This window comes from Fusarium mangiferae, assembly GCF_900044065.1.
Source record: "Fusarium mangiferae strain MRC7560 genome assembly, contig: FMAN_scaffold025, whole genome shotgun sequence".
Taxonomy (NCBI): domain Eukaryota; kingdom Fungi; phylum Ascomycota; class Sordariomycetes; order Hypocreales; family Nectriaceae; genus Fusarium; species Fusarium mangiferae.
Window position 1 is genome coordinate 115,037 of NW_024573945.1, and position 25,647 is coordinate 140,683.

Here is a 25,647-nt window from a genome sequence, read left to right on the forward strand (position 1 = left end):
ACTCACTTAATTAGCTTTAAGACTTTTCCCAGGCTGGACTTCTGGCAGTATCCCAGCCTTAACGAGATCATGAATAAGATCCAACAACATACCATCACATCCCTGAGCGGCCATCATCCTGACAGACACGGGTAAATACTCCACATGTCTGGTGATGCTGCTATGATGCTTGACTTGACCAATTGGAATAGAAAAGTCCGGATTCCCAACCATTGGTGAAATGAAACCGGTATTCAGGCCGAGCAGAACTCCTACCAAATCACCAGAACCCATGGCGCTGCCGTAATCACTTCTGCATTCAGGTGCAGCGTCCTTAAAAGTATAGAGCATAAGACTTTCTGAACACGATTCAGCGTTTTTGGGGAGCATGACCTCATCCCACCAAGTCTTGAACATGGTCTTGTTTGCGATTGCTTCGTCAAGCAGCGGAGGAAGACTACCAGACCAGCTCCAACTTCCATTGGTGGAGGGATTCACGAAAGGTACACGTCCATCGTACGCGGCTGCATAGTCCTTGAAGAATGGATCTCGGACAAGTCGAGTCTGTTGTTTGGCCGAAATCACTGCCCATGTCGACCCAACAAACTCCTGCAAGTCACTTGGCGTACCGGCTGGGTGACTGCGAGACCACTCTTCTGTATGATTAAACGTTGAGAGGTCGGCTGACAGAAACTCGACTAGCCTATCAACGAATTGAACGACAACGCGGTCCGAGTCTGAAAGGCCGGTGTCTTTTGTTGAGGGAAGATCGTACGTAAGAACTCGTTTCGGATATCGTTTATAATTCGTTGTGAGATTCGAATACATCACCCTGCAAGCAGTCGCCCAAATCTCTGCATCGCGAGCCAAAAACCCAGCTGTATCAAACTCAGGTCCCAGCGGTATAACCCGCGACAAGTCCACCAGACCATGCGTCGGGCGATTTCCGAAAATTCCGTTGTCCTCGGCTGGTACCCGAATGGACCCTCCCGTATCGGACCCCAAAGCCAGATCCAACCAATGGTAGGAAGCGATACCCGCCCCCGCTCCGGACGAGGAGGATCCGACTTCTTGGTACCCGTCGCCTCTGGGATTGAACGGAGCTTGGTAGTCAATGGCGTCCCTGGCGTTTTCGGGTGCGGCGAATTGAGTCGTCTTCATTTTGCCGACCAGGACGGCTCCGGCATCTAGCAGATGTTGTACTGCGGGTGCAGTGCCATTGGCCTCGGGGTAGATGTCATAGTAGGCGCGGCTTCCAGCTCCAGTCTTGAGTCCAGAAACGTCATAGATATCCTTTACGCCGATGCGCACACCAGCGAGCGGATAGTCATCACTTGGTGGGTGGTAGATTCTCGAAGGAACACCCACTGTTATGGATGAGGAGCCAGGGAGAGCAGCGGGTAGCGGAGCGAAAGATCCGCTCGAGAGGGGTATTGCGCCTTGAGTGAAGGCACCTTGAGTATCGAGATAAAGGCGATACGGGGTATGTAGGGAACCTGTCGATGGGTTCAAGATGTAAGGACCGTTGGGAACGTTGAAAGTGTAATCAATTTCTTCCCACGACGATGACATGTTCCCTTGATATTGGTAGTTGAATAGACCGGGAACATGATTCGCGTCTTTCTTCACGTAGATTGCTGTAACTGTGAGCGTAATCTTCTAATTTTGAGAGATTAATAACGCACCTTGTAAAAACCCTTTATTGAAAACATCATCCTGAGCAAGCCAAGCCTTGACGGTGTCGTTGAACGTAGACTCGTCGAAACGATTATCTATTGCCTCAAAGACCGTCACCGGGACAAATTCGACATTACTATCGCGATGCAGGGTAGAAGATGAGGGGAGAACTCCAACCGGCTCAGGGTGGACGAAGTAATAGACACCATTGACAGCCACGGTTGCGCCAAGGTTGACAAGGCCTGTACGTGCAACCCCATAAAAAGCTGCGAGGGTAAGAAGTGATGCAGCATGCATAGCTTTTACTGCTGAAGCTCAATATCTCATTTGCAGTTGAGGTGAGTGGGTGGAAGCGTCTGAAGGTCTGATAACGCGGGCGGTCGTAGGTAAGGCGCGCCGTTCCTTTTGAAACATTTGATTGGTAGCTCAAGTTCCACTTGTAGTTTCATAAGGCAAGATATCAATCGGCACTATGCCGAATCTGTGTAAGCTTAGCTCTTGGATTATGTCAATAGTAACAGCAGCATTCTCAATTCTCAAGGAATTTCAGGACTCCGGGAGAAATGTTGGTTAAGCTATCTAATCGGAAACTGCGCCTAGATAAGATATCTCGTGGTGCAGATCTGGATCCTTCATAATCACTAACCCCAAAGCGTAACGTGGCGGGGTTAGTAACTGTTGAGCCGCTGAATAAGCAGTCAGCAATGCGATGCAAAGTCGGGTACTTAAACAGGAATCTGGACTGAGGGAAATGTTTGTTCGGTATTTTTATAATTACTCTTACTCTTTACTCTCTCTATCATAGCTCTTGTTCATCAACATGTCATCAGAACGTCGCTGGGATCAACGCCGCTTTCGCCTCGAGGAGTCGACAACCCTCAACGATGGCAAGCGCACTATTTTTATCGAAACCATGACTCCCGGAACCACTGTCCCGCCTCACTACCATACACGCTTCTCTGAAACATTTGATCTTATCGAAGGGTCAATCTCTGTCTACAAGAGCACTGATCCCGATGTGGAAGCCTTGGAATCTTCTGCCCAGCCACTAGAAGTGGGCAAGCCTCAGACTGTTACGCCAAACCTCTTTCACAAGTACCTCGTCAATGGTGACGGAGGTGCTGTCTTGCGAGTTATCCTTGAGCCAGGTGATGCGGACTTTGAGAGGCTGTTGAAGATCATGAATGGGCTGGATGCAGACGGCAAGCTCGCGAAGTTGGGAGATAGCTTGGTGCTTATGGCTGTTGTCATGGAGCTCAGCGACGCTCACCTTATCGGTCCGGCCAAGGGAATGCTGGACGGCGTGAGGAGAGACCAAAAGGATGAGATTGAGAAGCTAAGGGCTGAGTTGTTGAAGGCATATGATACTGAAGAAGCGTTGCAGGGGCTCTTACAAGGGTGATAACAGTAGATTATAGCTCTACTCATTTATCTGCATCACATATCGGCGGCTTCAGTTGCCTCCACCATATCCTCCTCCACCATATCCTCCCTGGGAATAACCACCGCTGTATCCCCCTCCCTGTTGATAACCTCCACCATAACCGCCTTGACCACCGTTGTAGGCACCACCACTATTACCAGTAGACTCAGCATTGGCCATGCTAACAGTGATACGATTTCCATCAAGACTAAGGTTTTACGCTGTCAGATCATCCATTTCAAAACCCCACTCTGAGAACTTAATCCTGATCGTTTAAGCTGGCACATGCATTGCTGGCTTCCGATGAATTGCTATAAGTGACAAACCCGAAGCCTCGAGAGTTACCAGAGTCACGGTCCCGCATTACAATCTGCTTAGTGGATTAGTATTATCACTTTAAGAGCGGAGGTAATCTTACGGAGTCCAAGACTTGGCCGTAATTTCCGAAGGCTTTTCGAAGGCTTTCATCGGTTGTGCTACCGGCAAGGTTTCTAGTCAAGGTAAGCTCTCTGCCAAGTCATGGCCCAGTGAGTACTGCTGGGAGGTCCTACCCGATATAGAGTTTGGAAGACATATTGGCTTGTATTATTATGGAGGGATTAATCACAATGTGTAATGTGCACTTTTGTCTGTGTTTTTTTTTTTTTTTTGAAAGATAAAGGCCTCAAGTGAGAGGATGGGGTTTTGCCATTCTTATACTCAAAGTTAGGCCGACAGCATATTCCCCTTGCTTACTTTTGTGACGTGACATTCCAATCACTCGAGCCATTCGCGTCATCGTGCAGAACACGGTATAATGTCTTTGAACTGGACCTAGTATGTCTCATAGCGAGACGTAGTTAAACCAATACTTAAGCTTCTTTTAGTCTATCTTTGGTAAGCCAATCACCTCACTCTGCCTCGATTACATGTCTCAGCCCAGCTCGGGATCGACTGGAGATCTTGGACTATTAAGGTGATTTTGATCACAGATTCCAGAATTAAAAAAGTCAAAATTACGTCGGGGGCTTTTTGTTCCCTGGCTGATTAGGGTGAAAGACCTGGGCATGTTCCATTCCCAGTTTGCGCGATTGTAATGATGGTTGACGAGCCTGTCATTGGACAATACGATCCACTGGAATCAAGACCGCGCAATAGCAGAACTGGACAACATGTGAAAAGAGCCACTTTGTCAGTGATTTCAGATTCGATGTCAAACCCTAGTAATAGTCAAACGACTATATTAAGGTAAACTGTCATGAACTTGGCTCAACACGGCCCCAATAGTTTATTGCCAGTTTTACTAATGAAACAAGGCCTTGATGACCTTCTTAACTGACGCCTAAGCCATCTTGTATTTGTCACTCTCTTGGCCCTCTTGTCTTCTTTTGGGAGCCTCCCTCACCCTGAGGCGACGCCCATCAACCCTGATGGATAATTTGTCAGTATTGGCATGATAGCTATTCAGAGGATGTTCTGACTCACTCCTCATTATGTAGCCCTTGTCGGGCGTCGCATGCTTCTTCATACGTGCTGAACGTAACGAACCCAAAGTGTCGTGAGTGACCCGTTTCGGTATCGCGCATTACGACCTAGTATAGCAGTCAGGATTCTGGTAGTATAAATATTGACAAGAAGGATTATACAGTATCTGTGACGTCGCCGTATTCGCTGAATACTTGTAAAAGCGTGTCTTCTGTAGTATCCCAGGATATATTGCTAAAAGAACTCGCTGTCAGGGAGTCCTTTGTGTTTGCTGTCGGAGTGCTTTACTCAACGTGAAGCTTGGCGCCGTCTATAACGTTGCTATCTGGAGATGGATAGGTGTCAATCTGTCCTGCTGCCTTGCTTGGCCATTGGTAGAGGCCGAGATATTGTAGCAAGTTGTTGAAGTAGCCCCAGGCACCTGTGTTGAAGTTCAGGCTGCCAATAAGGTAGCGAATATTACAGAACTTCTCCCAAAATTGAAACATTATTTCAACACGCTTACAATCTAGAGATGTAAAGCTGCGAGCTCCGGTGTTATATGGCCATTAAAAGTGGGCGCTTAGAAACCCCTCTCTACTGGGGACATTCCCAGTCCGATGAGTTGGCCATGGCTTGTGACATGGATCCTGAAACAATGCGCGTTTAATCGAAGCGGTTAAATTTTTGAGCGGGAAAAGTGAATTATCTTTTGGATCTAAGGTCGGTACGAAAGTTCTTTTGGATAATTGTATCTCAATCCACCTGAGGTCGGGTGCGATTCGTTCTTTAAAGGGAAATAGGCGCGCGCTTAACCAGATACCTAGTCATCTACCAGCACGCACTGCATGGCGCGGTAAATACATCATATCATATCACTATCGCACTATCATCGTACCTTCTACAGCAAGCAGCCTTACTTATCATGGCCAGCTCTATCTGAGCTCCAGTAAACTCATTATCTTCCTGTCAAAATGAGTCTTTGCAAGATATGCCTCACAGCAGTGCCGGACCTTCCTGAAATCGCGATTTCCTCTGACAGTCCTTACGAAACAAAAGGGCCATTGTCAGGAATTCGAAAGTGGAAGAAGCAGACGCGTCCAGATCGGCCGTTGGAAATATTATGGTCCAGCAGAGGTCAAAGCCCTATGCATCTATCATGGGAGGCATTTCTAACATCCCTGGATGCTGATTGTCCTGTTTGCTGGAAGATCTGGCGGACTATTCGATCCTCATCAGCTGCGTCACCACACGATAGGCATATTGATGAGTTTGGAGCTAGTCTTACTACTGCAACCTACAAACCCGATGATGGCCAGTATACGATGGGGATCTGGGTAACTGGCAAGAGTCTGGAACCGACACAGTTCCGATTTCGCATTTGGAAGACTACCAGGGAGATATTCGAGCGTGGGTGACAAGAATTAGCCATGGGTTACTCTTCTAGAAGCTCACTAACTGAACTAGAGGCGGAAAGGGAGACTCCAATACCCGTCCAGCATACGCCTCAGTCTGCGGCACTTGTTACGAATCGTTGGCTTGGTATATGTGACACCAAGCATTCTTTATGCATGCAGAGGAAACCTTCGTCCCCAGATGCGAAAATGCCGAAGCGATTATTAGACCTCGGTGGCAAGGACTCGACAACATGGTGTATTTTCGAGACTCAACAGGCTAAAGTCCCCTACGTCACGCTTTCGCATCGATGGTCCGAGAATACGCCCACTCTACTTGAAGAAAACTGCCAGGAGTACTGCAACCCTCAATCCGACAGTCTCTTCCCTCACGACTACAGAGACGTTGTATCCATTTGTCGGGCAATTCCCATCCGCTATATCTGGATCGACTCTCTTTGTATTATCCAAGACGATGACGGTTCCGACTTTCGGCATGAAGCCCCATTGATGATGGACTTCTATCGCTATTCCTTCCTCACGATCATGATTTGCTGGGAAGTATCTGATGCCACCGTCTTTCGCAAATGTCGACCCCGCAGCATAGCAAGACCAAAACCACCTTCCTATTGTCAGCCCACTGATGAAGGAGATGATCAGCAATCACCAAACAAAGCTGATCACGTTTTCGTCGAGCCTCTAAATCTGACTGATTACAGGACGGACGTGATCAGATCCCCCATAAATCGCAGGGCGTGGGTTCTGCAAGAACGGTGCCTGTCTAGGCGGATCCTGTGTCTTGGAAGTGACCAACTATGGTGGGAATGTGATGGTAGTTCCGTGGAGTCTCGCGTCACAAGCGAAGCTTCGCCTTGGGGTGACTCACAGTCGCACGATCGGGGGACTTTGCACAGCCTCGCGGACGATGACCTTGCATATTCCTGGGGTTGGGTGCTTGAGAGGTATACCAATTGCGAACTTACCTATGAACAAGATAGGTTCATTGCCTTATCAGGGCTAGCAGGTGTAAGAGCCAAATTATCAGGAGATACATATTTCGCTGGCATGTGGCTCGAAAGCTGGATGCAGGGTCTTCTCTGGCACCCAGAAAGACCAAGATACCAGGTTGATCAGAAAAAGTCTATACTTGTGAAGGCACAGACTATGGTTATGCCTTCATGGTCTTGGCTTAGCTTTTCCGGTTCCATTCTTGAGGGGGCATCCATGTGTGACCAAGGGCCAAGGATCTCACTATCGGATCCCAACTCATTCGAATCCCATATCTTCCGGCCATTAGCTCTACTAAGTGAAAGTATCTTGACTCCAGCAGATGCCAACCCATTTACGTCTTTTGATCAAGCTATCTTGCGGATAAGGTGCCTCCTGATACCGGTTCAATTTAAAGGAACTGTCGACATCAAGAACGCGACTTATCTTTTTTGGCAGGATCATAACCAGGTAAGGTACTCGATGAATCTTATTGTGCTACCCAATAGTAATTAGAACAGGACCATGATATTGAACTTTGTTCAATTGGGTTGGATCGGTTACGACTGCTGGGTTGCGAGGGACAGCAGCAACACGCAACATTCCGATTTCAATTCAGCAAGATCCCCGATGATTATTTGCATCACTTCCTTATTCCGCTGTACCTTCGTCGAGACAACGCGATCATGCCCATCAAGCCTAGTGATAAGGACACCGAGGCCTTCGGACTTATCGTTGAGGAGACGCTTAATAATGACAGTGACCGTGAGTTTATCCGGGTCGGGATGTGGGGAGAGGATTACCGGTATCCCTCCCAACTTGGGCCTTTGATCAGCAATACCATCATATCGCAGGGCATTGGGGAGGCATCCCCAGGGGATAACGTTAATGATCGGACAGAAGCGGAGCGCATTTTTGAGATGAAACTTCGGGAGTATGCATTAGAACATTCCTCCTCTGATGTGAATTTTCCTGTGAGCGATAAAGAAACCCCTATGCAGCATAGGGCAGGCGTTACAGCTGATGTCGAAGCGGAAATCGAAGAGGATCCATTTAAGTTCAAAATGATGGACTATAGGATGATTCGATGTTCATTACTGCCTCATTTTGCACAATCAGAGTGGGCTACTATTTCTCTAATTTAGGTTCTAGGACTTCTAGTATTTAGATTTTATGTAGAATATAAAATATTCCAGTCTGTTTGTTATTTAGCTTCCTGTACTCTGTAAATAAACCCTTTCCAAGCTGATAAGTCTTGCTAATCGATAAGAGATAAATAATAACAGACAACGGAAGGTAATCAGGTGGATTGCACTGCGCAGCCAATGAGACATACCCTGGCACTCACAGCCCACCAGTTGTGCTGGGAATAGCATGAATCGGCAGGAGTGGTCCGATATACCCGAACCGGCCGAGTGGGTTACAGAGGATTGCCTACCCTGTATGAGAACACTAAGGAATTAATTGGCTGAAAGTGACGCGATTCTACACGGCGGATTAATTTCTATAGAGGATTCGGCTGTGAATTATTCCAGCAATGAAAATGGTATGCAAACGATATGAAACTGTTGATAATCGAGATCGACACGGGCAATGCAGCTGCTGAGCAACATTTCGTAAACCCACTAAAACCACGCGACAAAAAACAAGCATTAATATCTGGGTCTGATGTCCATCACCATTGGACCCAGACTTTAAGCATAGATAAAGTTTATTTCCAGTTAGAGTCCAGATACTCCGTAGAACTATTCACAATCCAGTTTGTAGCCTCATACAAGATCGTCTTGGCATACGTTCGAATAAACTGACATACCACGATCTCTCTGTATCACAAACTTCGGATCATGAAATTTCATCCCATCTTCTCTTCATGCAAAGTCATCCACATGCTCGTACCTCGGATGCATCAACCCAAGACCAGCCCTGTCCTTTTCAAAGCATCTCACGCCGGCACGATTCCGCATCGACTCCTCTCCCGGACATAACGATAAAAGCGGCATAGCGCCCTCCCAAACATGTCAGCTGAAACCCCGCACTACAAATCCGGCAAACAACCCGACCTTAACCCATGCTAACAATACGCGGGTTGCCCTTCTCCTCATTAGCTTGGCATTCCTCTCATACCATCACCACCTAGCTTAGCAACGCCGTCTTGCGCTCCAATCACGAAGGAGCGCTTCTATGGAGATGTCACGCGCTGTTAATGGGCTGCTCCCTTAGCATGTCTTCGGCGCTGTTTCGTGTTTTTTTCGCGAGGGTCGTTTGCGTGCCCCCATTCCCCATGGGGACTTTTACGCTAAATGCATTGAGTTCTGGGGTTGCTATCGCTGGAACCATCAGCTATTGGAGCGCGAGAAGGGCGATGGTACTCTGCAGTTCCAAGCTTCTGGGTCGTTGACGAAAAGTATTAAAAGCTCTTGAAATCCTCCCTCGTGTCGATCACTTCATTCCCCATCATTGTCTGCATACCCAGTCATCATGAAGCCCAAGGTTTACCAGTTTCTCGTCGGAGTGTTTGCGTCCTTTGGATCGCTGCTCTTTGGCTATGATTTGGGTGTTATCGCCCAGGTCATTGCGTCGCCATCTTATCATCGGGAGTTCGACACTAGCGACACAGCTGCCGATACGTAAGTCGCCAATCTCCGCCTTGGGATTCTCTGGATACTGACTTTTGTAGTGGTGCTGTAGTTGCGCTCTTCACCGCTGGTGCTTTCTTTGGTGCCATGTTCGCTGGACCTACAACCGAATACACCGGTCGACGATGGACTATCACCATTGGTTCTATAATCTTCACTCTCGGAGGTGCTCTCCAGACTGGAGCCCCCAAGATCTCGTACCTCATGGCCGGTCGCTTCCTCGCTGGTCTTGGCGTCGGTTTCTTGACCATGATCATTCCTCTATACCAGGCTGAGATCGCACACCCTTCCATCCGAGGCCGGGTTACAGCTCTTCAGCAATTCATGTTGGGAATTGGAGCTCTCATCGCTTCGTGGACCGGCTGGGGCACATTCACAAACTTCAGCGACAACCGACAGTGGCGAATCCCCCTCGGCATCCAGATCATCCCCGCCGTTATCCTTGGTGCTCTCATCTTTGTCTTCCCCGAGTCTCCTCGCTGGCTTATGGACCAGGGTAAGCAGGACGACGCGCTCAAGACCCTTGCCCGCCTCCACTCCAACGGCAACGAGGACGATCCCTGGGTGCGTGCGGAGATCGAGCAGATTCAGGAAAGCATTGCCGACGAGCATGCCAACGGTGCCAAGTCATACCTCGAGCTTTTCAGGGATATTTCTTGCTTCCGTCGTCTTTTGATCGCTTGTGGCCTTCAGGCGTCGATTCAGATGACGGGTGTGTCTGCCATTCAGTACTACTCTGTTACTATCTATGGACAAGCTGGAATTGGGCCTGGCGATGCACTCAAGTATCAGGCTATCAACTCGATCATTGCCCTGATCGCCCAAGCTCTTTGCATTGCCTTTATTGATCGATTCGGTCGCCGATGGACTCTTATCTGGGGTAACTTGTTTAACATGCTCACCTTTATCATCGCCACCATTATGCTCGTTGTCTATCCTCCCGGTTCTGGTAGTGCTGCTCAAGGCTGGGGATTCATCATCGTTACCTGGGCATACAACTTCTCTTTCTCAGCCACTTGCGGACCTCTCTCCTGGATCATCCCTGCCGAGATCTTCGATACCCGTACCCGAGCCAAGGGTGTTTCTCTTGCTACCATGACCTCATTCGCCTTCAACACCATGATCGGCCAAGTCACCGGTATTGCCATGGGAGCCGTTGGCTGGAAATACTATCTTGTCTTTGTCATTTGCAACTTCACAAACGCCCTCTGCGTTTGGGCTTTCGTCCCTGAGACCAAGCAGCTTCCTCTGGAGGAGATGAACTATCTCTTCACCAACGCTCCTTGGTTCATTCCCTTCGTCGACAAGAGCGAGTATACTGCAAACCTTCAGGCTGATCTCGTTCGTAGGGCTGAGGCTATTGACGAGAAGCTTGCTGCTCAGCATGAGACTGGAGAGCACGTTGACAAAATCTAATGTGACATGTTGGACGGAATGGATAATTAGATGCAGTTCCGGGCTTTTCATCAGCTAGACTTGGCAGTAGATGTATCAATGCAATATAATCTATTATTAATGCTTTATGCTTATGCTTATAACAACGCTATGGTAAACTGTCGCGGCTCAAATGCTGTTTCACCTCCTCCGCTCTATCGGCCCCAATAAATCTCCAAGCACCCCCCGTCTTTGTGAAGTCGAGTATACTTAATTTCTCTGGAACCTTTGAAACCAAGGACTCAAGCGTCTCGTCACCTTTGGGGATTTGAGTGAAGAACAAACGATTCCATTGCTTGCCGGTTCTCTCCTCTTCAACGCGTCGTCTTCTTTGCGACTCTTCCAACGTGCTCTTGTGGGCATACACCTTTTCGATGTTATGTTGCTTGATAGCTTGAGTAACTTTGAACCAAGCTCGACGTGACTCCCAAGGTGTTTGCTCTTCTACGGGCGCGACCTTGAGAGGTGAGATCGGGATCTTGTCGACGTGAAATTCTTCGAGAGTTGTCTTAGCTGAGTCCTCAACCTTGATCTCGCCAGTCCATTGTCCCGTGATGCGATATAACGGATGGTCCTTGTCATTTGGAGCAAACACTTCAGCGACGACCTGATTCTTCTGACCGTACCCGAGTCTTCCTTTACCGTGAAATCCGATTTTCGTCAAGTAACCGCTCGAACTGGCGATGTAGGCTGGACCCTCCATCTCTGGATATGGATTCCCGGTGGTCACGCCTTTGACCAATATTGTTGGCATCGTCATGAGACTTTGCTCATTATGCTTATGATCTTGGATAATTGCACAACCTGTTGGACGCACAGTGACGCCATTGACCAGGCTGAAGGATGTTTCCTGACCCGCAAAGCCAATCGATGACATACCACGCTCTTTGTTATATACCGAGCATGCCGTAACAGGTGGGTGATGCGATACTTGCTCAATAACCAGTTCGGACTTTGAACCAGACTTGTCGGAAAATGAGCCGAGGAATAATTCACCAAGGAACGGGTTTAATGGCTTCTTGGCGGCATCCGGGGAATCCGCATTGACGAGCTGCTTAAGACTGCAGATGTAGTTCTTTGCCAGTAAAAGAGCCCTCACTCCAGCATCAGGTTCATCTGCAGGTTGAAGAAAGAGGTCATGATGACACGCCCAAGCAGCTGGAATCTCAATGGCTGATCTGGGAGCGAGGATGAAGGGAGGGGCAGTGACGTTTGATAGGTCCCCCTTGACAGCGGCGAAATAAGTGAGCACGTCTTTGAGACGGAAGAGGTTTCCGGAATCGGTGCCAACGTCAGCCATTGATCTTGGAGAAAATGGTGGTATATCCGGTGGTGATGGTGTTTCTGGTGGTGATGCCAAGGGTGTATCTGGTTCGTTAGATTGATGCATTGTCTATAACAAAATCAGCTTGAACAATGGGTTATTAAGATTGAATGAAAGACAGCTCGTGGAAATAACGGGATCTGAGATTAGGTGCTGGATATCGATGATCAGGGTCTTGACGTCATTGACATTGGCGTCCGTATCGAGAAGCGGTTAACGGCACAGCCCACTATCGCACTCGCTAAGAAAGAAGCGAGTAAGCCAATGACACGCTACAGAATTGGGTTTTGCCCCGCAATATGCGCTGAAGAGGCATCATTTCATATGCCATTTCTCTACCCTACGTAGTGACACTTTCTCAAGCATTGTAATTCGTCACACAGCCTCATTTACACGTAAACAGAGGTAATCTTGGCTTCTCGGCAATAACACACCCCGGCATGACTATACACTGCTAGCTAGAACTAGAGCAATTATCCTTACTGCGTCGTCATTTTTGACGTAACCCCTGCATGTCATATTTCAGACAGACTAGAGTTAAGTTTCAAGATACACAATTGTTCCGAGAGCCGTATCATACTCACAGCTGTCAAGAGTGTAGACTAAGAGAGGTGAGATGAGCCAAGGGAAGAAAATTGACAGTCATAAGAATATGCACTAAAAGATCTTCATCATATAAAGAACAAGTGTGTAAGGAGTAGCCGACAATGGGAATGCCATAGCGCAGAAAAAAAAATCTAAATCGGATATAAAGAGACAAGGCTGTTGTTAATAAGGCGAGCAGGCCACTTATTATAAAACAGATTGCCTGAAGGGAAACAGAGTTGCTTAATCCATATTGTACCCGATCACCTTAGGAAAACACCCAGGGCCTACGAAGTTTGCTCACTATTGGATGGCGAGCAAAATCGCCCAGCTTTGGTCAAATTCCAGATATGTACAAATTACATTCACCAAGTTTGACCTTGTTACCCAGGAACGGAACACATCAAATCAGCCATACAGTTATGCTGGAAGTGCTTGAGTCATCAAGATGATCAGCCTTGATAAATAATTCAAAACGCGACAGAGACAGAACTAAGAGTCAGCCACGCCTCAACCGTCTCAAACTCCACCTCAATCGAGACCGTAACTCCATCCACCGTGGAACTGATCTCCCTAGATGACACATAAACACTAAAAGCTTCACTCTTTCCAAGTTCTTTCTCCTCTACTACCTTTTCGCTGCCATCGTACACCGCCACCGTCTTGATATTTGCAGATTGCGCCGTGAAATCGACCGTGATCTCGTCCAGGGACTTGCCTGGGATGCTGCCATATACGGGCAAATACATCCAAGCTGATAGATCAGTGGCAGATGCGGGTTTTATAGTCATGCTACCCTGGGTTTGAGTTTTATTATAAGAGGTAGTGGCGGCACTGTCGCCGCTGGCTGAAAGTACAGTAGACATAGTTGTTGGCTGTTTGATCTTTTTAGCTGTTGTCAGGGCTTTTGCTATACTACTTTAACATACCAGGGTTTGTTGATTAGGAAAGCAATTACAAGATATAAAATAAAGATTCTATGAATTATGTTTATTTAACACTCTAAGAGTATTACCCTTAGGATTAAATTACTCTGAGTTATCTCTGCAAACCCCGCAGCCCTTATACGTGGCCACTTCTGGAAGGCAGCGCTAGGAGCAATTCGTTCAAGTTCAGCTTGCACTTACTTATTAAGGAAGCAACGTGGCTGAGTTTAGGCCACAATACAGAGCTGAACCTCTCAATTCGGCCTAGATGCAATTACCAACAGTTCGATTCCAGCTGGCAAGCTTCGAGACTGGTGCTCTTCCCAGAGGTAGATTAATTTATATGCGTATTCGTGATAGTCTTGTTCAATTAATAACATAGCCAGATTTCCAATTTTCAGAAATGGCCCTTAGACTCGGTCGTTTCCCATGAGGGAGATTTGCTTCTTTTCCTTGGCGTTTGGGCTTTAGTAAAAGTTTCAGGACTAAGTGGCGTTTCAATGTAGACGAAACAGAAGGTATAAGCATAACCGCATCTTTACTTTATCTGGAAACATTCGCGAATAGTGTTCAGACCTGGGCCAGCCAGTCGCATCTCAAGTAATCAATGATAATCGGAGAATTACCAATCGTGAGACTGGCCGAGCCGAGGATCTCGGCACTGACGCTGGTTTGCGGTTTGCGTTTCTGCCTCTGTTCTTCTTTGTGTAGGAGCTGAAGCTGTAATCTTGTGTAGATGAAACGAAGATGTTGGGCAAAGACGAGAGTCCTAAATGCAAAGAAGTGTGAAGCGACGAGTATATAAGACACGGCATGGTACTCTGCTTCAGTGCGGCAAAGCTTCAGCATCAACAGGCTCAGCATCAACAGGCTCAGCATCAGTCCCATTCTCTTCGTGCCTAGCACTTTCTTTTCAATCATTATGAAGTTCTCTGCCTTGATCGTCATCGCCAGCGCGGTGGTGCAGACGCTTGCCCATCCCCAGTTTCTATCAATCCGCGAGTTTGTTCCCCAGGAGTGGATTGCTCCAACTCCAGACGCCTGTAAGCCCCCACAATGGAGAGTATCACTAGCATCTGTGTGTTGTACTAACTGTTTGACGAAGCTCGTGGCCCCTGCCCCGGTCTCAACACTTTGGCCAACCATGGGTATATCCCTCGCGACGGCAAGAATATCACACTCGACATTCTTAAAGACGGTATGCTCACCGGCTATAACATTGAGAACTTGGATGCTGTTATCCTCTTCACTCAAGCTATCAAGACCAGCCCCAAGTATCCCAATACCCACACCTTCGATCTGGCTGATCTTGGACGACACAACATCCTCGAGCATGACATTTCTCTCAGGTAGATCAAGCCATTCTACTATCCTGACAAGTACTGACCTTCGCAGTCGTTCCGACGCATTCTTTGCTGATCCGAACCCATTCAACGAGACCGTCTGGGCGGAGTCCCTTATCTACTTTCCCGACGACCTGTTGACAGTCGAACAAGTCGCCAAGGCGAGAATGGGCCGCTTAGCGACCTCCAAGAAGACAAACCCTGAGCACTCGTTGTCTAAGCTAGCTGATGGCTTCAGCTGGGGCGAGATGGCGTCCTTCTTTGAGATCATGGCTGATGGCACCACCGGCACGGTGGAGAAGAAGTTTATTGAGTACTGGCTGAGTACGTTTCTTTACCTTCTTGGTATGACAAAGCTGACAAGATGTTCTTCTGCAGGAAACGAGCGCATGCCGACGGAGATTGGATGGCAGCGACGCCCTACGATTATGCGGGGTGGTGAGCGCGTCGAGTTTACTAGAAAGCTCATGCAGGCTGCCGGCGTTGCCCGTCGTGACATCAAGAGTGATGCTTACGGTCGTAAGCTGGTCATGTGAAATGGCAGTGGTATGTGAGCGCAGGACGTTCACGCTACTCAAAGGAGTGCAGGATTACATCGGACCCAACAATGATGAAGTATGCATACAGCACTGAAATGACCGAAAGGTTAAGATTTCTGTATCTACTAAGTCTATTGTCTTATTTCTTCCTATATCTGATTGAGAAAAGACTGCATGGGTGATAGAATGTGAGAGTGGTAAGACTTAGGCTCCCTTTCGGTTATTACTAGCTAGGTACTCTGTGCTCCGTAATTATCTTGATCTGCGTTCTACGGAGTAAAAAGCGAAGTGCCAGACCTTCGGTGAGGAAGTCGTGAGTTAATTCCGCGCGAGACATGTCAGTAAATACTATCGCAGTCCCCTCACTGTGTTTGGATCAGGCAACCCGCTGTTCGCAGACTTCATTCCTCATAACTCAGCTGTCTTTAGCTTTCACGATGACCTGACAAAGCAAGGTGGCGAACCTGGCTCAATTGAGAGCGCAAAGATCAACTATTCTGTCTACGGTTTCTTCGCCAAAGACGCCCTCGAACTTGCTTCTGACAGCCCAAGCAAACCACCGACGCCGGTCTCGGTATGCTGGGGATCGCTTTATTCTGTTCATTATCAGAGGGATGCTGCACCCAGAAAGGTCAAAGCAGAAGAAAAGGCTAAACTATTTGCAGACACGCAGCCACTGGCCGTCGGAAACGACGTGATGGATGCATGCGTTGCCTTGCTCAAAGGATCGACGCCTGAAGACGCGACCATGGCCGAAGCTTTCGAGAGCATGAAGAGCGATGCCTCTCTGCAGCAATCGAACTCGCAACTTAACCGTGCATCAACAGCTGTCACCAACTTCAAAGGTACGCATGGCGGATATTGCTGGCGGATCAAGAAGAAGGAAGCCCAAGGTGCTTCGCTGGGTAGTGACTCTTTTTCACGAGTCCAGCAGCCAAGCATGCCAAGTACACAGCAGAAGGGGGTGCTACGCGAGCTAAACCGGATACAAGACTATCTGGATACTCTTTATCGTCGGAAAAGACACATGAGACATCTGGTCTTTTGCGAATGGTGGAAACATCGAAATCTAATCGGTAGCCAAGATCCTCTTTTCGTGCAGCGCAGGTCTCGGTGCACTATAAGGGCTAAACGGCTGTTGGAGGAGATGCGAAGCATCACTCTCCTGATACGGTCAGCAGAGATGCAAGTACTGTCGGTCATGGACAGGTCGTTGCCATATGGACCGTTTGAGAAGGAGGAGACCAGCAAGTTCTACTCCCATACAGATCCAGCGTTTGTGCTGAGAAACATGGGTAGCGGGTGGCCAGATAAATGGGATTCTGACCCAACCGTGATTGAGACTGAGTCTTTCAACTCATGGCTGAATGCAAACGCTGAAGCCTTCAAGAGGTGGACAGAGGCTACACCGTTTCTAAAACAAGGGGCCCCGACTACCCAGGCTCGTATCCCCGATCTCTGGGAGCACATCAACAACCATAGTGGACTCCGCAAACTCCCAATCGAGCTTCGTCAATGTATGATCAATACCATGCTGGCCTTCACCAAGGAGATAGTAGCAGAGACACAAGGCGATAGTGCACTGATTGAGAACCCTTCTTGGAAAGAGCGTCGCTGGGACGGTCAGCCATGGCTACCGCTGTTTGTTGACTGGGAGGTGGAGTACGTCAACATCCCCAGTAGAATGTGGCAACTGAGGCACGCCGATAACGGCTCGGTCCAGTATGGGCTTGACATTGAACAGAAGCTGTCAGACCTGACACTGGGCTCTCGCACATTCTCTGGACGTACTATTCTGCAGCCAAACGGCCAGAAGCTTATGCTAGGGCTCCTCGATATGATGCACCGTACGGTCCCTCTCACATCTGACGAGGTGGATCCAGTGAAGGCCTTTGCAGAAAAATTCCTCGAGGATCAGAATCTGCTCTTTGGTCGACTTGACGGGTTCACCGATCACCTTCTCACTCTTTGCCAAGGAGCTCATACTATCCCCATGAGGGAGGGGGCGTCTTCCCCGGGAGAAGAGATCTTTGCTGAGGGAGAATATCTTGACATCTTTTACGGGGACCCAACGGACCTGTCATCTGGGGGCCTTGATGTTACTCCATACGGAACCTACCATGAGGGTTTGTCGTATGAGACTTTGACCAGCACTGATGCTGTTGATGACAATCGTAGATTCTTCCAGCCGGTCACCCATGGCCAAGCACGACTAACTCAGTTTAAGATCGTTGACCGTTTCGGACAGGTCATAAGTGCCCAGGATCCGCGACCAGAAGAACCAAAAGTAACTTTATATCCTCACATTGGGTCTTCGATGCTCTGTGAACCAGACAATGACGCTTCACCAAATACAGCATTCGCGACCGAGAATAAACTAGACGATTGTGAATGGTTTCAACTTGGTCCGCGGATCAATCAAGATGCTCGTATGCATGCTGAATTCCTCTGTGATGGAGCTGAAGGCGAAACTGGGGTTTTTGCGTGGCTGCTTATAAACTTTCACAATCAGTCTATACAGGTCTATGACAAGGACAGGGCTTTCAAGGGAGAGGTCGTGCTTCCCTCCGGGCCCAACGAATCGGTCCATTGGCATTCCCTCATTGGGAGTGACATCTCTTCTGACATCCTTCCACATCTGATGCGCAATGAACATGACATTCGGCTCAAAGCTCGGCTGGACAAAGTCTACATGTCGGCACAAAAGGGGTCCAAGCAGCCCATGACGCTGGATGACCTGATTGCATCAATGTCACATGCACCTTTCATCATTGGCCTTTGGAAGACTATAGTTGCTGCCCAGGATCACATTCAAGCACCGCCAGCCCAGCAATTTGCCCAGTTCCCTTCGGCTCTTGTTGGCCGCCCTGTTGCTCTCGCACATCTTTCATTGGGAATTGAGCTTGCAACTCCACCTATGCAGAGTCAGGCCTATGCTGATTATGCTGAGGATGAGAGTGACAACATTTCCAGGGTCGGCCTGCCTGAGACTGGAGATGAGGAACTCAGTCGATACGAGTTTGGTGTCAAACTAGGCGACATGTTCGGTCACCAAGATGGTTTGATAGGCTACTTGACAGCTCTGGAAGCTGAAGAAGCTTGGGATATTGTCACCGACTTTGCCATCGATGATGTATCCTTGCCAAACGTCAGACACTCAAATAATGCACCTCCTCTCACCGTGTCTCCCAGCTATCCGCCCGTGCTGTCTTCAGGTACTTCCGAGCCCTTAGACATTACCAAAGTGGCAGATGATTATCGGAAGCGGAAAGCCAAGGCCTTGCAATCTTCTCTCGTCACTGTACTCCTGGACTCCTTCCTCCCAATCCACGTACGATCAGGGATACTCCCTGCAGTTCAAGTCCAGCTAAACCGCGACGACGTGGAGCGAGATCTTCAAAATCTCGGCGTTTGGTTCCGTTCAGGTCCAGTCATTATTGGATCTCGTGGCTCAGACCCTGTCTCGGCACAAGACGGCAAAATGCGTATACAAATCATTAACGATGGCAACGATCCGAAAGCCCCTCTTGTACCAGTGCATACCATGCCGACCACGACGTCTGGTACGGCATGGCAGTGGGTGCAGCCTGTGATGGAAGACCTAAACGAGGAAATGGGGACCGATGCTTTGAGTTCTGGAGTAAAATATGTGCATTTGAGTGTGACGAATCCATTAAAGGAAGGGTTTGATGCAATAGTAGGACCCGATCATGAGAAGGCTAAGGAAGATGACATAGAAGTAGCTGTTGCCTTGGATGGATATTTACTGCTCAGGCGGAGCGAGAAGAGTACCTAACCGCAAGCACCAGATATTGGAATTTAGTTTATAGAGTAGTGATTCCTTAAATATAAAGCTAAAAATGTTTTGAAAACGGAATATCGACGACCAGGCATCGCCGCTTTATGGAGGGTAGCTCAGGCTCCCCTCAGGTTTGGCTCAGGAGTTGCTCACCCCCAGCTCAGGCGGGCCGCCTGAGCCACCAGGGTTCCCTTCCCGCGTAGACCTGGGGTGCTCGGAATCGTCACCATCCAATTCTGACTGTGTACGCGAAGTGAAACCAGCCCGAAAGCAACAAGACAGCTGTACTGCCCGAGTTGTCTGCCCAGTCTCTCCCAGCGTTCTCTATAAGAGGGTGTCATGGCCCATCGCAATCTCCAATCTTCCCCAACTCAGACCTCTTCCCTACCATATAACTTGATTGACTTCAAATCACTCTTCTCTCGTTTTTAAAACCTCTTCGATGTCTAATGATAAGCGGCGTGGGCGAAAAGCCCAAAACCCCGATGAGCTTGTGGAGAGGGCAATACTGAATGGCCTTTCCCACGACCGTTCCCAACTTGATCCGCACCCAGTGAGAAGAAACCTCGCGGAACGAAGCAAAGAAAGATATGACCGCGAGCTTAGATTGTGGGAAGCGTGAGTAAAGTCCAAATGTTGGCTGATCACCATTAACTTGGTCCAGGTATGAGAGAAAGTTCCCAGGGTCGACACCACAGGACATGCAGACCTTGAAACATTTTGCAGAGTTCCTTGGGAGATCTAAAAGAGGACGGCTTCCCCAAGAAAATGGTAAACAGATGCCCACAGCCGGTAGTATTCGCAGTGCAATGCGAAGATTTTGCAATGCGTGGGAACGTGCAAACCATACGTATATAACTTTCGACGTTGAGAGGTCCATGGCTCCGGTACGTGTTTGTGTAAACATCTTGTGAACAACTTCCCTTGCTGATATATTCCAGTACATCGAAGGCGAGCTCGCGAATAAGATCGGCCTCCTTACCGGGAAGAGAGGTCAGAGAAAAAAAGCTTTCATCACCATCGAGAACTATGTCCACATGCAAAATCGACTCTGGACCAATGACTTTCACGACTATGTGCATGAAGGAAGCCGAGTCGACAACGCAAACTTACTGAATACACACTGCTTTACCTCCGCGCGATGTCAGGAGATATGTCAGGCAACATACCAAGTACGTCACTTTAATAACTAAAGGCGATTGATTCTGACTTGCTACAGGATATGCAATGCATCTTGTCATGGAAAGATGGATGTCCAGAGTTTCGTCTAAAATTTACCAGGGAGATCTGCAAAGCGATAAATGTCAACCAGTGAGTTCCTTTGGTACTGATGATTACGGACACCACTAAAATGATTCTGGGCCTGAGCATCCATTCGCAGAGCACATGACGGGACCGGACGGTCTCCCACCACCTCTTTTCGCACAGCCCATGTTACATTGGTTGGCCAATCTGATTGCATCACACGCATTCGCCGACCTGGACACGATCGAACAAGTCCTGTCGCTTGAACCACCAAAGAACGGTAACTTTCGCATCCTTCCATGGGCTGCCGATGTACGAGAAAAACCAGTGTTCCCGGAATGGTCCTCCTCGGGACCCAAAACAAAGCCAAAGAATCCCCAATCATGGGTCTCTCAGTTCTCAGACTGGGGAAACCGTGCAGGTTTTACTGCGCAGCTAGGGTTGCATGCCGTACGCCGGGAGGCTCTCATCAAAGTGAACGGTATGCAAGTCTCATCGTTTTGGCGCTACTTAAATAACTCACTACTTCCTAGATAACGGTTATTCACTGGGCCAAGTGCTACGGTTTGCGTCACAGAATAACACCAACGTACTTGTCAACAAATACCTCGGCAGTGTTTCTACGGTGGATGGCGCAGGAAGCTACCTTGGCATGCAACTTCGGGCCGATTTAGCGGAGGACTTTAGATCAGCATCAGCAGGAAGAAACCCCGGCCTTCATTTTTCGCTTCCCGCAAAGGAAACGAAAGAATTACAGAAAAGCCTGGAATATATTTCCCTGACCAACAAGATCAACGAAATCAACTTGGAGCTCGAGACGTCAACGTCACTGGAGGACCAACAACAGCTCGAACTACAACGCAAGGTCGCCTACAGAGAAAGGCTGCTGTTCGAGAACAAGAAGCTGAAAGAATTCCAGACGACACAAAAGGTCTTGTATGATATCGGCCAAGACGATCATGAGCAATGCGATTGGCGCCAGAATCACTTCAACCGCATCAGTCACGTGCTTCCAGAAGAACGTGTACGTCTCGCATACAGTCTGCAAATGAAAGCCTGGCCTCGAAGTCCTGAATGGATCAACGCCCTTCGAGACCTCGTTTCACTCAGATCAAATCATCATCCTGTGGCCTATCAGAAAGAGCTCCGCCCTGTACAGGGCTGCTGCCCTGTTGCAACCTGCCGCAAAAATATGTTGAAGTAAGAAAGCTACTCATCATGAGGCCACGATCACTGCTCACTGACATCAATCAGGGTACCTAAAAAAGACAGATGGCGGCATATCTATCGATGCCAGGAGAAAGCCTACGTTGAGGAAGTGGGATTCGCTAGATTTTGCTTTCTATGCAGCACTTGGCTCAAGGGCGAAGCTTCTTGGGTGGCTCACTGCAAAGACCATGTTGAGAAAGTATCATTCCCAGTTCGATGTAATCCAGTCACTCACCGTCACGCGGTCGCATGTGCTGGTTACTGTCCTGTTCATCTGGGAAGAACAGATCTTCCCGTGGAAGAGAGAATGCGTCAATGGTCCGACCAGGATGCCTGGAAGCGCCATATTTCTCGGTGTCTTGCAACATATCTCGTTCAACAGCAAGGACAGACGATTTCCTGCCCTCATCCAAAGTGTCCGGTGGAAGTCCAATTCGAGAAAGACTTTTGGTATCATCAAGGTGATATCCACAGTATTTTCGAAAAGACAGCAGTGATCGGAAAGCGTAAGACTTGTTCGAACGAGGATGAACGCCCACCAGAGCGACCACGAAAGTCGAAGCGAGTCGGCATCGAGCAGTCCGTGGGGCTCAAGGTGATACCATTTGTGCCTGACACCAAACTTCTCGATTCTAGGCACCTATATGACTCAGACTATGCGCAAACTCAAGACAGCCGTTCGCCAACGGATCCCCCTGATTCTTTATCTAATAGTCCATTGCTGGAATATGCCCAATCTGAGACCCAAGAAATGTACGCTTTCCCAACCTTGTTGGGCAGTTCTCCCTATTGCACAGACAATGAGAATCAGGTAGCAGGCCTCGTTCTTAGCTCTGCCTCCAATCTAGGTCACATGAAAGAGACTCTGTCGACTGAGCAGTCCCCATCACGAATGACTGGGATAATGGTACCCATTGATCCTCTACTAGTTTCAGAAGGGGAGCCCAGCGCTACTTTCGACCTGGACTCTTTGACGGCACCAGACAGCGATGCAAAGGGGGTCGTGACCAAGGATCTGAGCCACCGTGGTGCAGTAGTGCACTGTCAGCAAGACCCTCTCCAAGAACAAACGTATTCTGTTGATTGTCTACTCGGGAGATGGGGCAAAGATTTGTTCTATTTAAAATGGCTAGATGGAAGTTATGGCTGGGAGCCGAGGGAGAACATACTGGATGAAGAACTCGTCCAGGATTTTGAAGAGAGCTATAGAGGTTTCAAGGATGGCGTCGAGGTCTTACGGACTCGAATCCGAAATGGTAAGGCGGAGTATCGATTGCACTGGGATGGTCGCCCAAAATGGGAGGATTGGTGGGTCACGGAGAAGGAATTGCACCCAAAGTTGATTGAAGAACACAAACCGAAAAAGAAGAGCTATGTAAGAAGGAGAAGAAGAAACCGATGTGCTTATATGTGTTGAAGAAACGGATAATGTCGATACCTTAGTAGGAAGGGATGATATTACAATAGCAGGCTCATCTTTATAATGCTGATCTATCATCTCCACTCTATCTCACTTGAAACCACCTCGGGCACTGATAACAGGTCATTGATATTTTAGGGCCACACAGACGCTCTGTCCTCCGTTTTATGAGCTTCGTTACATGCCAACAGCGTCAAGAGTTGGCGTTACATTAGTATCGCTGGGTTATCTTATCGCTTACTCACATTACCAAAATTCACACTGGCTCCTGTTTCCCTCCATTATTCCTAGAACTTAAAACGAATACTTCATCCAAATCGTTCTCTTCGCATGCTCTACAAACGGAAATCCGATTGGTTCCAAGCGGTTAATCCGTCATTTTGACGCCCACAGAACTAGCCCGATTTCGGCCGCAGAAGACCTACATAGATATTTTACGATAGCCATCACTCCCCCGCTGCTGTAGACAGCGTCCCACGTCTGCAGGTAGAGGTACTTACGAATTCGACTCCGTACCATATGTCCTTTGAATGACCTCGGGTTCGAGCTCGACAGAATTTCTAAGTTGTGGTCTGGCACTCTGTCCACTCGCATGAGCAATACCTTGCTCTCGGGAAAAAGGCGACGGTCGATAACTACCAGACACCTCTGACGCTGTGAACATGACAGCTCGAGCTTGAGCTGCAAGTGTCGCCAAATCCTCGTTTTCGAGCTGCTTTGGCGGCATGTGGTCATGTTCGAACTGCGAAATGGTTATCCGAGATGCTTGTTGGCTTGATGAGCCAGTATTCTCAAGAATATCAGCTTGCTGTCCTCCAGTAGCGCAGTGTCTACAGCTCCCTTGTTCTGATTCGCCCAAGTCTCCGCTCACAAATGGTGCCCGGATTCGATACGTTACGATAAGTGATACCTAGAGTGGGCTGCGAGGCACCATGCAGCATTCCGTCAGTCTGGCTATGACTTTGTGGGCTAGGTATAGTTCCTGCACGTAAGTTGAAGTCTTCCAAACAGACAGAGTTGTGGTTGACTTTCGGCTCTTTGTTACACCTCTCGCTATCGATGCGGGAGCTACGCTCCACTTCTCTGTGGTGTTGATTACCTGGATTTCCTGGGCGGGTGATATCCTTGTCGTGTTCTTTACTCTTCATATCATCGTTTCCCTCGGTAGGCCTGTCACTAACAAGTCCCTCATAGAGATCTGCCTGCCTCGCGCTATCTTCTGTGTCTGCATTTGGTCCATCACTATCATCCGAAATAGCGATAAATTGTTCTGAAATAATGCGGGAATCGGACGTCAGACGAGGATCCCCAGTGTGCTTCTTTCATGGAGCTACGCCCGCTTTCGGTGACACATTCGTCTCCGAACAGATGCCCGCCTCTGGAGCAGGACTTGTTCTCGAGACTGAAATCGTCTGCGAAACCAGACTCTTCTCCATTGCCGAGTTTACTTGCAAGCTCGACTCCCTCAATTGATTAGCGTCCGTTCCCGATGCTGAAATCGTCTGTCGATCTGGAACCCCCGGTGTGCTTGAGTTCCGATGTGCGGATTTTGCGCCATGTTGTGCTCCTCTCTGGTCGAGTCCGTCTCAGTTACTGATTTTTGGTGAGCTAAGGCCTGTCGAAACTTTTCCTGAACACAAGGGTCAAATATAATGTCACCAAAAGCGTCAATCATGCCGCAAGCAAGTCTCTTGTGAGCGACATCTAGCCGCTCCCGGGAATCTTGCGGAGGAACCTACTATATATCATCAATTTACCGTGTGGAGATCTCTGGATGCGCATGTCTACCTTTTGTAATCAACCATGTCGTCAGAATTTGGCCATGTGAGTGAGCATGCAGAAGTACCACTGCTACCTAGAGTCTACGGCAGGGGTCCGAGGAAGTGGAGACAGGTCCGCGTTCCTGGCCCTGCAACTCATGCAGGGGTTCATGTTTGAACCCCTGTATTGAACCGGAGGTAGGGAGAGCAAACTATGAGAACCCTCCATGATCAGGTTCACACTTCACAACGTTTATTGATCTTGGATATGTTTATACCTTGACCTTTGCAGCTAAATTGATGAACACACCAGGGCAGGAAGTATGTTCACAGAAATTCTAGGGCATCATTCGCATGCGAGTAGGCTGCCGATGATTCATGCTACGAGTATAATGCCAAGAAGACGCATTCTTGACATCTAATGATGTGACTGAAAAGATTTCCAGAACAGGACATATGCGGGCATGGACTATGTGCCGGCACGAACTGTGTGACGGCACCAGATGTATGCCGGCACGAACTGT

At 48.4% G+C, this 25,647-nt stretch overlaps 12 protein-coding genes across 12 annotated transcripts; 7 read left to right on the top strand and 5 right to left on the bottom strand.

Moving 5' to 3' along the window:
• Positions 1 to 6: 6 nt before the first annotated feature.
• On the bottom strand, positions 7 to 1,953 carry FMAN_06815 (uncharacterized protein; the record flags this gene model as incomplete). The annotated part of the gene is made up of 2 exons (XM_041825925.1): positions 7 to 1,616; positions 1,665 to 1,953. The coding sequence occupies 2 exons, from the start codon at positions 1,951 to 1,953 to the stop codon at positions 7 to 9; spliced, it is 1,899 nt and encodes a 632-aa protein (XP_041691257.1).
• A 616-nt stretch (positions 1,954 to 2,569) lies between these two features.
• FMAN_06814 (uncharacterized protein) lies at positions 2,570 to 3,058 on the top strand (the record flags this gene model as incomplete). Its single annotated transcript, XM_041825926.1, has 1 exon — positions 2,570 to 3,058. The coding sequence occupies one exon, from the start codon at positions 2,570 to 2,572 to the stop codon at positions 3,056 to 3,058; it is 489 nt and encodes a 162-aa protein (XP_041691258.1).
• A 51-nt stretch (positions 3,059 to 3,109) lies between these two features.
• FMAN_06813 (uncharacterized protein) lies at positions 3,110 to 3,653 on the bottom strand (the record flags this gene model as incomplete). Its single annotated transcript, XM_041825927.1, has 4 exons — positions 3,110 to 3,287; positions 3,406 to 3,449; positions 3,498 to 3,570; positions 3,631 to 3,653. 4 exons carry the CDS (start codon positions 3,651 to 3,653, stop codon positions 3,110 to 3,112), a joined length of 318 nt encoding a protein of 105 aa, XP_041691259.1.
• Positions 3,654 to 4,400: 747 nt separating this feature from the next.
• Positions 4,401 to 5,031, bottom strand: FMAN_06812 (uncharacterized protein; the record flags this gene model as incomplete). Its single annotated transcript, XM_041825928.1, has 4 exons — positions 4,401 to 4,485; positions 4,544 to 4,650; positions 4,705 to 4,777; positions 4,832 to 5,031. 4 exons carry the CDS (start codon positions 5,029 to 5,031, stop codon positions 4,401 to 4,403), a joined length of 465 nt encoding a protein of 154 aa, XP_041691260.1.
• A 465-nt stretch (positions 5,032 to 5,496) lies between these two features.
• FMAN_06811 (uncharacterized protein) lies at positions 5,497 to 8,048 on the top strand (the record flags this gene model as incomplete). Its single annotated transcript, XM_041825929.1, has 3 exons — positions 5,497 to 5,932; positions 5,990 to 7,374; positions 7,425 to 8,048. 3 exons carry the CDS (start codon positions 5,497 to 5,499, stop codon positions 8,046 to 8,048), a joined length of 2,445 nt encoding a protein of 814 aa, XP_041691261.1.
• A 1,333-nt stretch (positions 8,049 to 9,381) lies between these two features.
• FMAN_06810 (uncharacterized protein) lies at positions 9,382 to 10,955 on the top strand (the record flags this gene model as incomplete). Its single annotated transcript, XM_041825930.1, has 2 exons — positions 9,382 to 9,530; positions 9,581 to 10,955. 2 exons carry the CDS (start codon positions 9,382 to 9,384, stop codon positions 10,953 to 10,955), a joined length of 1,524 nt encoding a protein of 507 aa, XP_041691262.1.
• Positions 10,956 to 11,082: 127 nt separating this feature from the next.
• Positions 11,083 to 12,363, bottom strand: FMAN_06809 (uncharacterized protein; the record flags this gene model as incomplete). Its single annotated transcript, XM_041825931.1, has 1 exon — positions 11,083 to 12,363. One exon carries the CDS (start codon positions 12,361 to 12,363, stop codon positions 11,083 to 11,085), a length of 1,281 nt encoding a protein of 426 aa, XP_041691263.1.
• A 989-nt stretch (positions 12,364 to 13,352) lies between these two features.
• Positions 13,353 to 13,748, bottom strand: FMAN_06808 (uncharacterized protein; the record flags this gene model as incomplete). The annotated part of the gene is made up of 1 exon (XM_041825932.1): positions 13,353 to 13,748. One exon carries the CDS (start codon positions 13,746 to 13,748, stop codon positions 13,353 to 13,355), a length of 396 nt encoding a protein of 131 aa, XP_041691264.1.
• Positions 13,749 to 14,730: 982 nt separating this feature from the next.
• Positions 14,731 to 15,687, top strand: FMAN_06807 (uncharacterized protein; the record flags this gene model as incomplete). The annotated part of the gene is made up of 4 exons (XM_041825935.1): positions 14,731 to 14,851; positions 14,914 to 15,157; positions 15,204 to 15,475; positions 15,530 to 15,687. 4 exons carry the CDS (start codon positions 14,731 to 14,733, stop codon positions 15,685 to 15,687), a joined length of 795 nt encoding a protein of 264 aa, XP_041691265.1.
• A 700-nt stretch (positions 15,688 to 16,387) lies between these two features.
• Positions 16,388 to 19,486, top strand: FMAN_06806 (uncharacterized protein; the record flags this gene model as incomplete). Its single annotated transcript, XM_041825936.1, has 1 exon — positions 16,388 to 19,486. One exon carries the CDS (start codon positions 16,388 to 16,390, stop codon positions 19,484 to 19,486), a length of 3,099 nt encoding a protein of 1,032 aa, XP_041691266.1.
• A 445-nt stretch (positions 19,487 to 19,931) lies between these two features.
• Positions 19,932 to 20,804, top strand: FMAN_06805 (uncharacterized protein; the record flags this gene model as incomplete). Its single annotated transcript, XM_041825937.1, has 4 exons — positions 19,932 to 20,107; positions 20,154 to 20,376; positions 20,431 to 20,661; positions 20,709 to 20,804. The coding sequence occupies 4 exons, from the start codon at positions 19,932 to 19,934 to the stop codon at positions 20,802 to 20,804; spliced, it is 726 nt and encodes a 241-aa protein (XP_041691267.1).
• A 71-nt stretch (positions 20,805 to 20,875) lies between these two features.
• FMAN_06804 (uncharacterized protein) lies at positions 20,876 to 23,360 on the top strand (the record flags this gene model as incomplete). Its single annotated transcript, XM_041825938.1, has 3 exons — positions 20,876 to 21,215; positions 21,268 to 21,934; positions 21,989 to 23,360. 3 exons carry the CDS (start codon positions 20,876 to 20,878, stop codon positions 23,358 to 23,360), a joined length of 2,379 nt encoding a protein of 792 aa, XP_041691268.1.
• Positions 23,361 to 25,647: the final 2,287 nt, after the last annotated feature.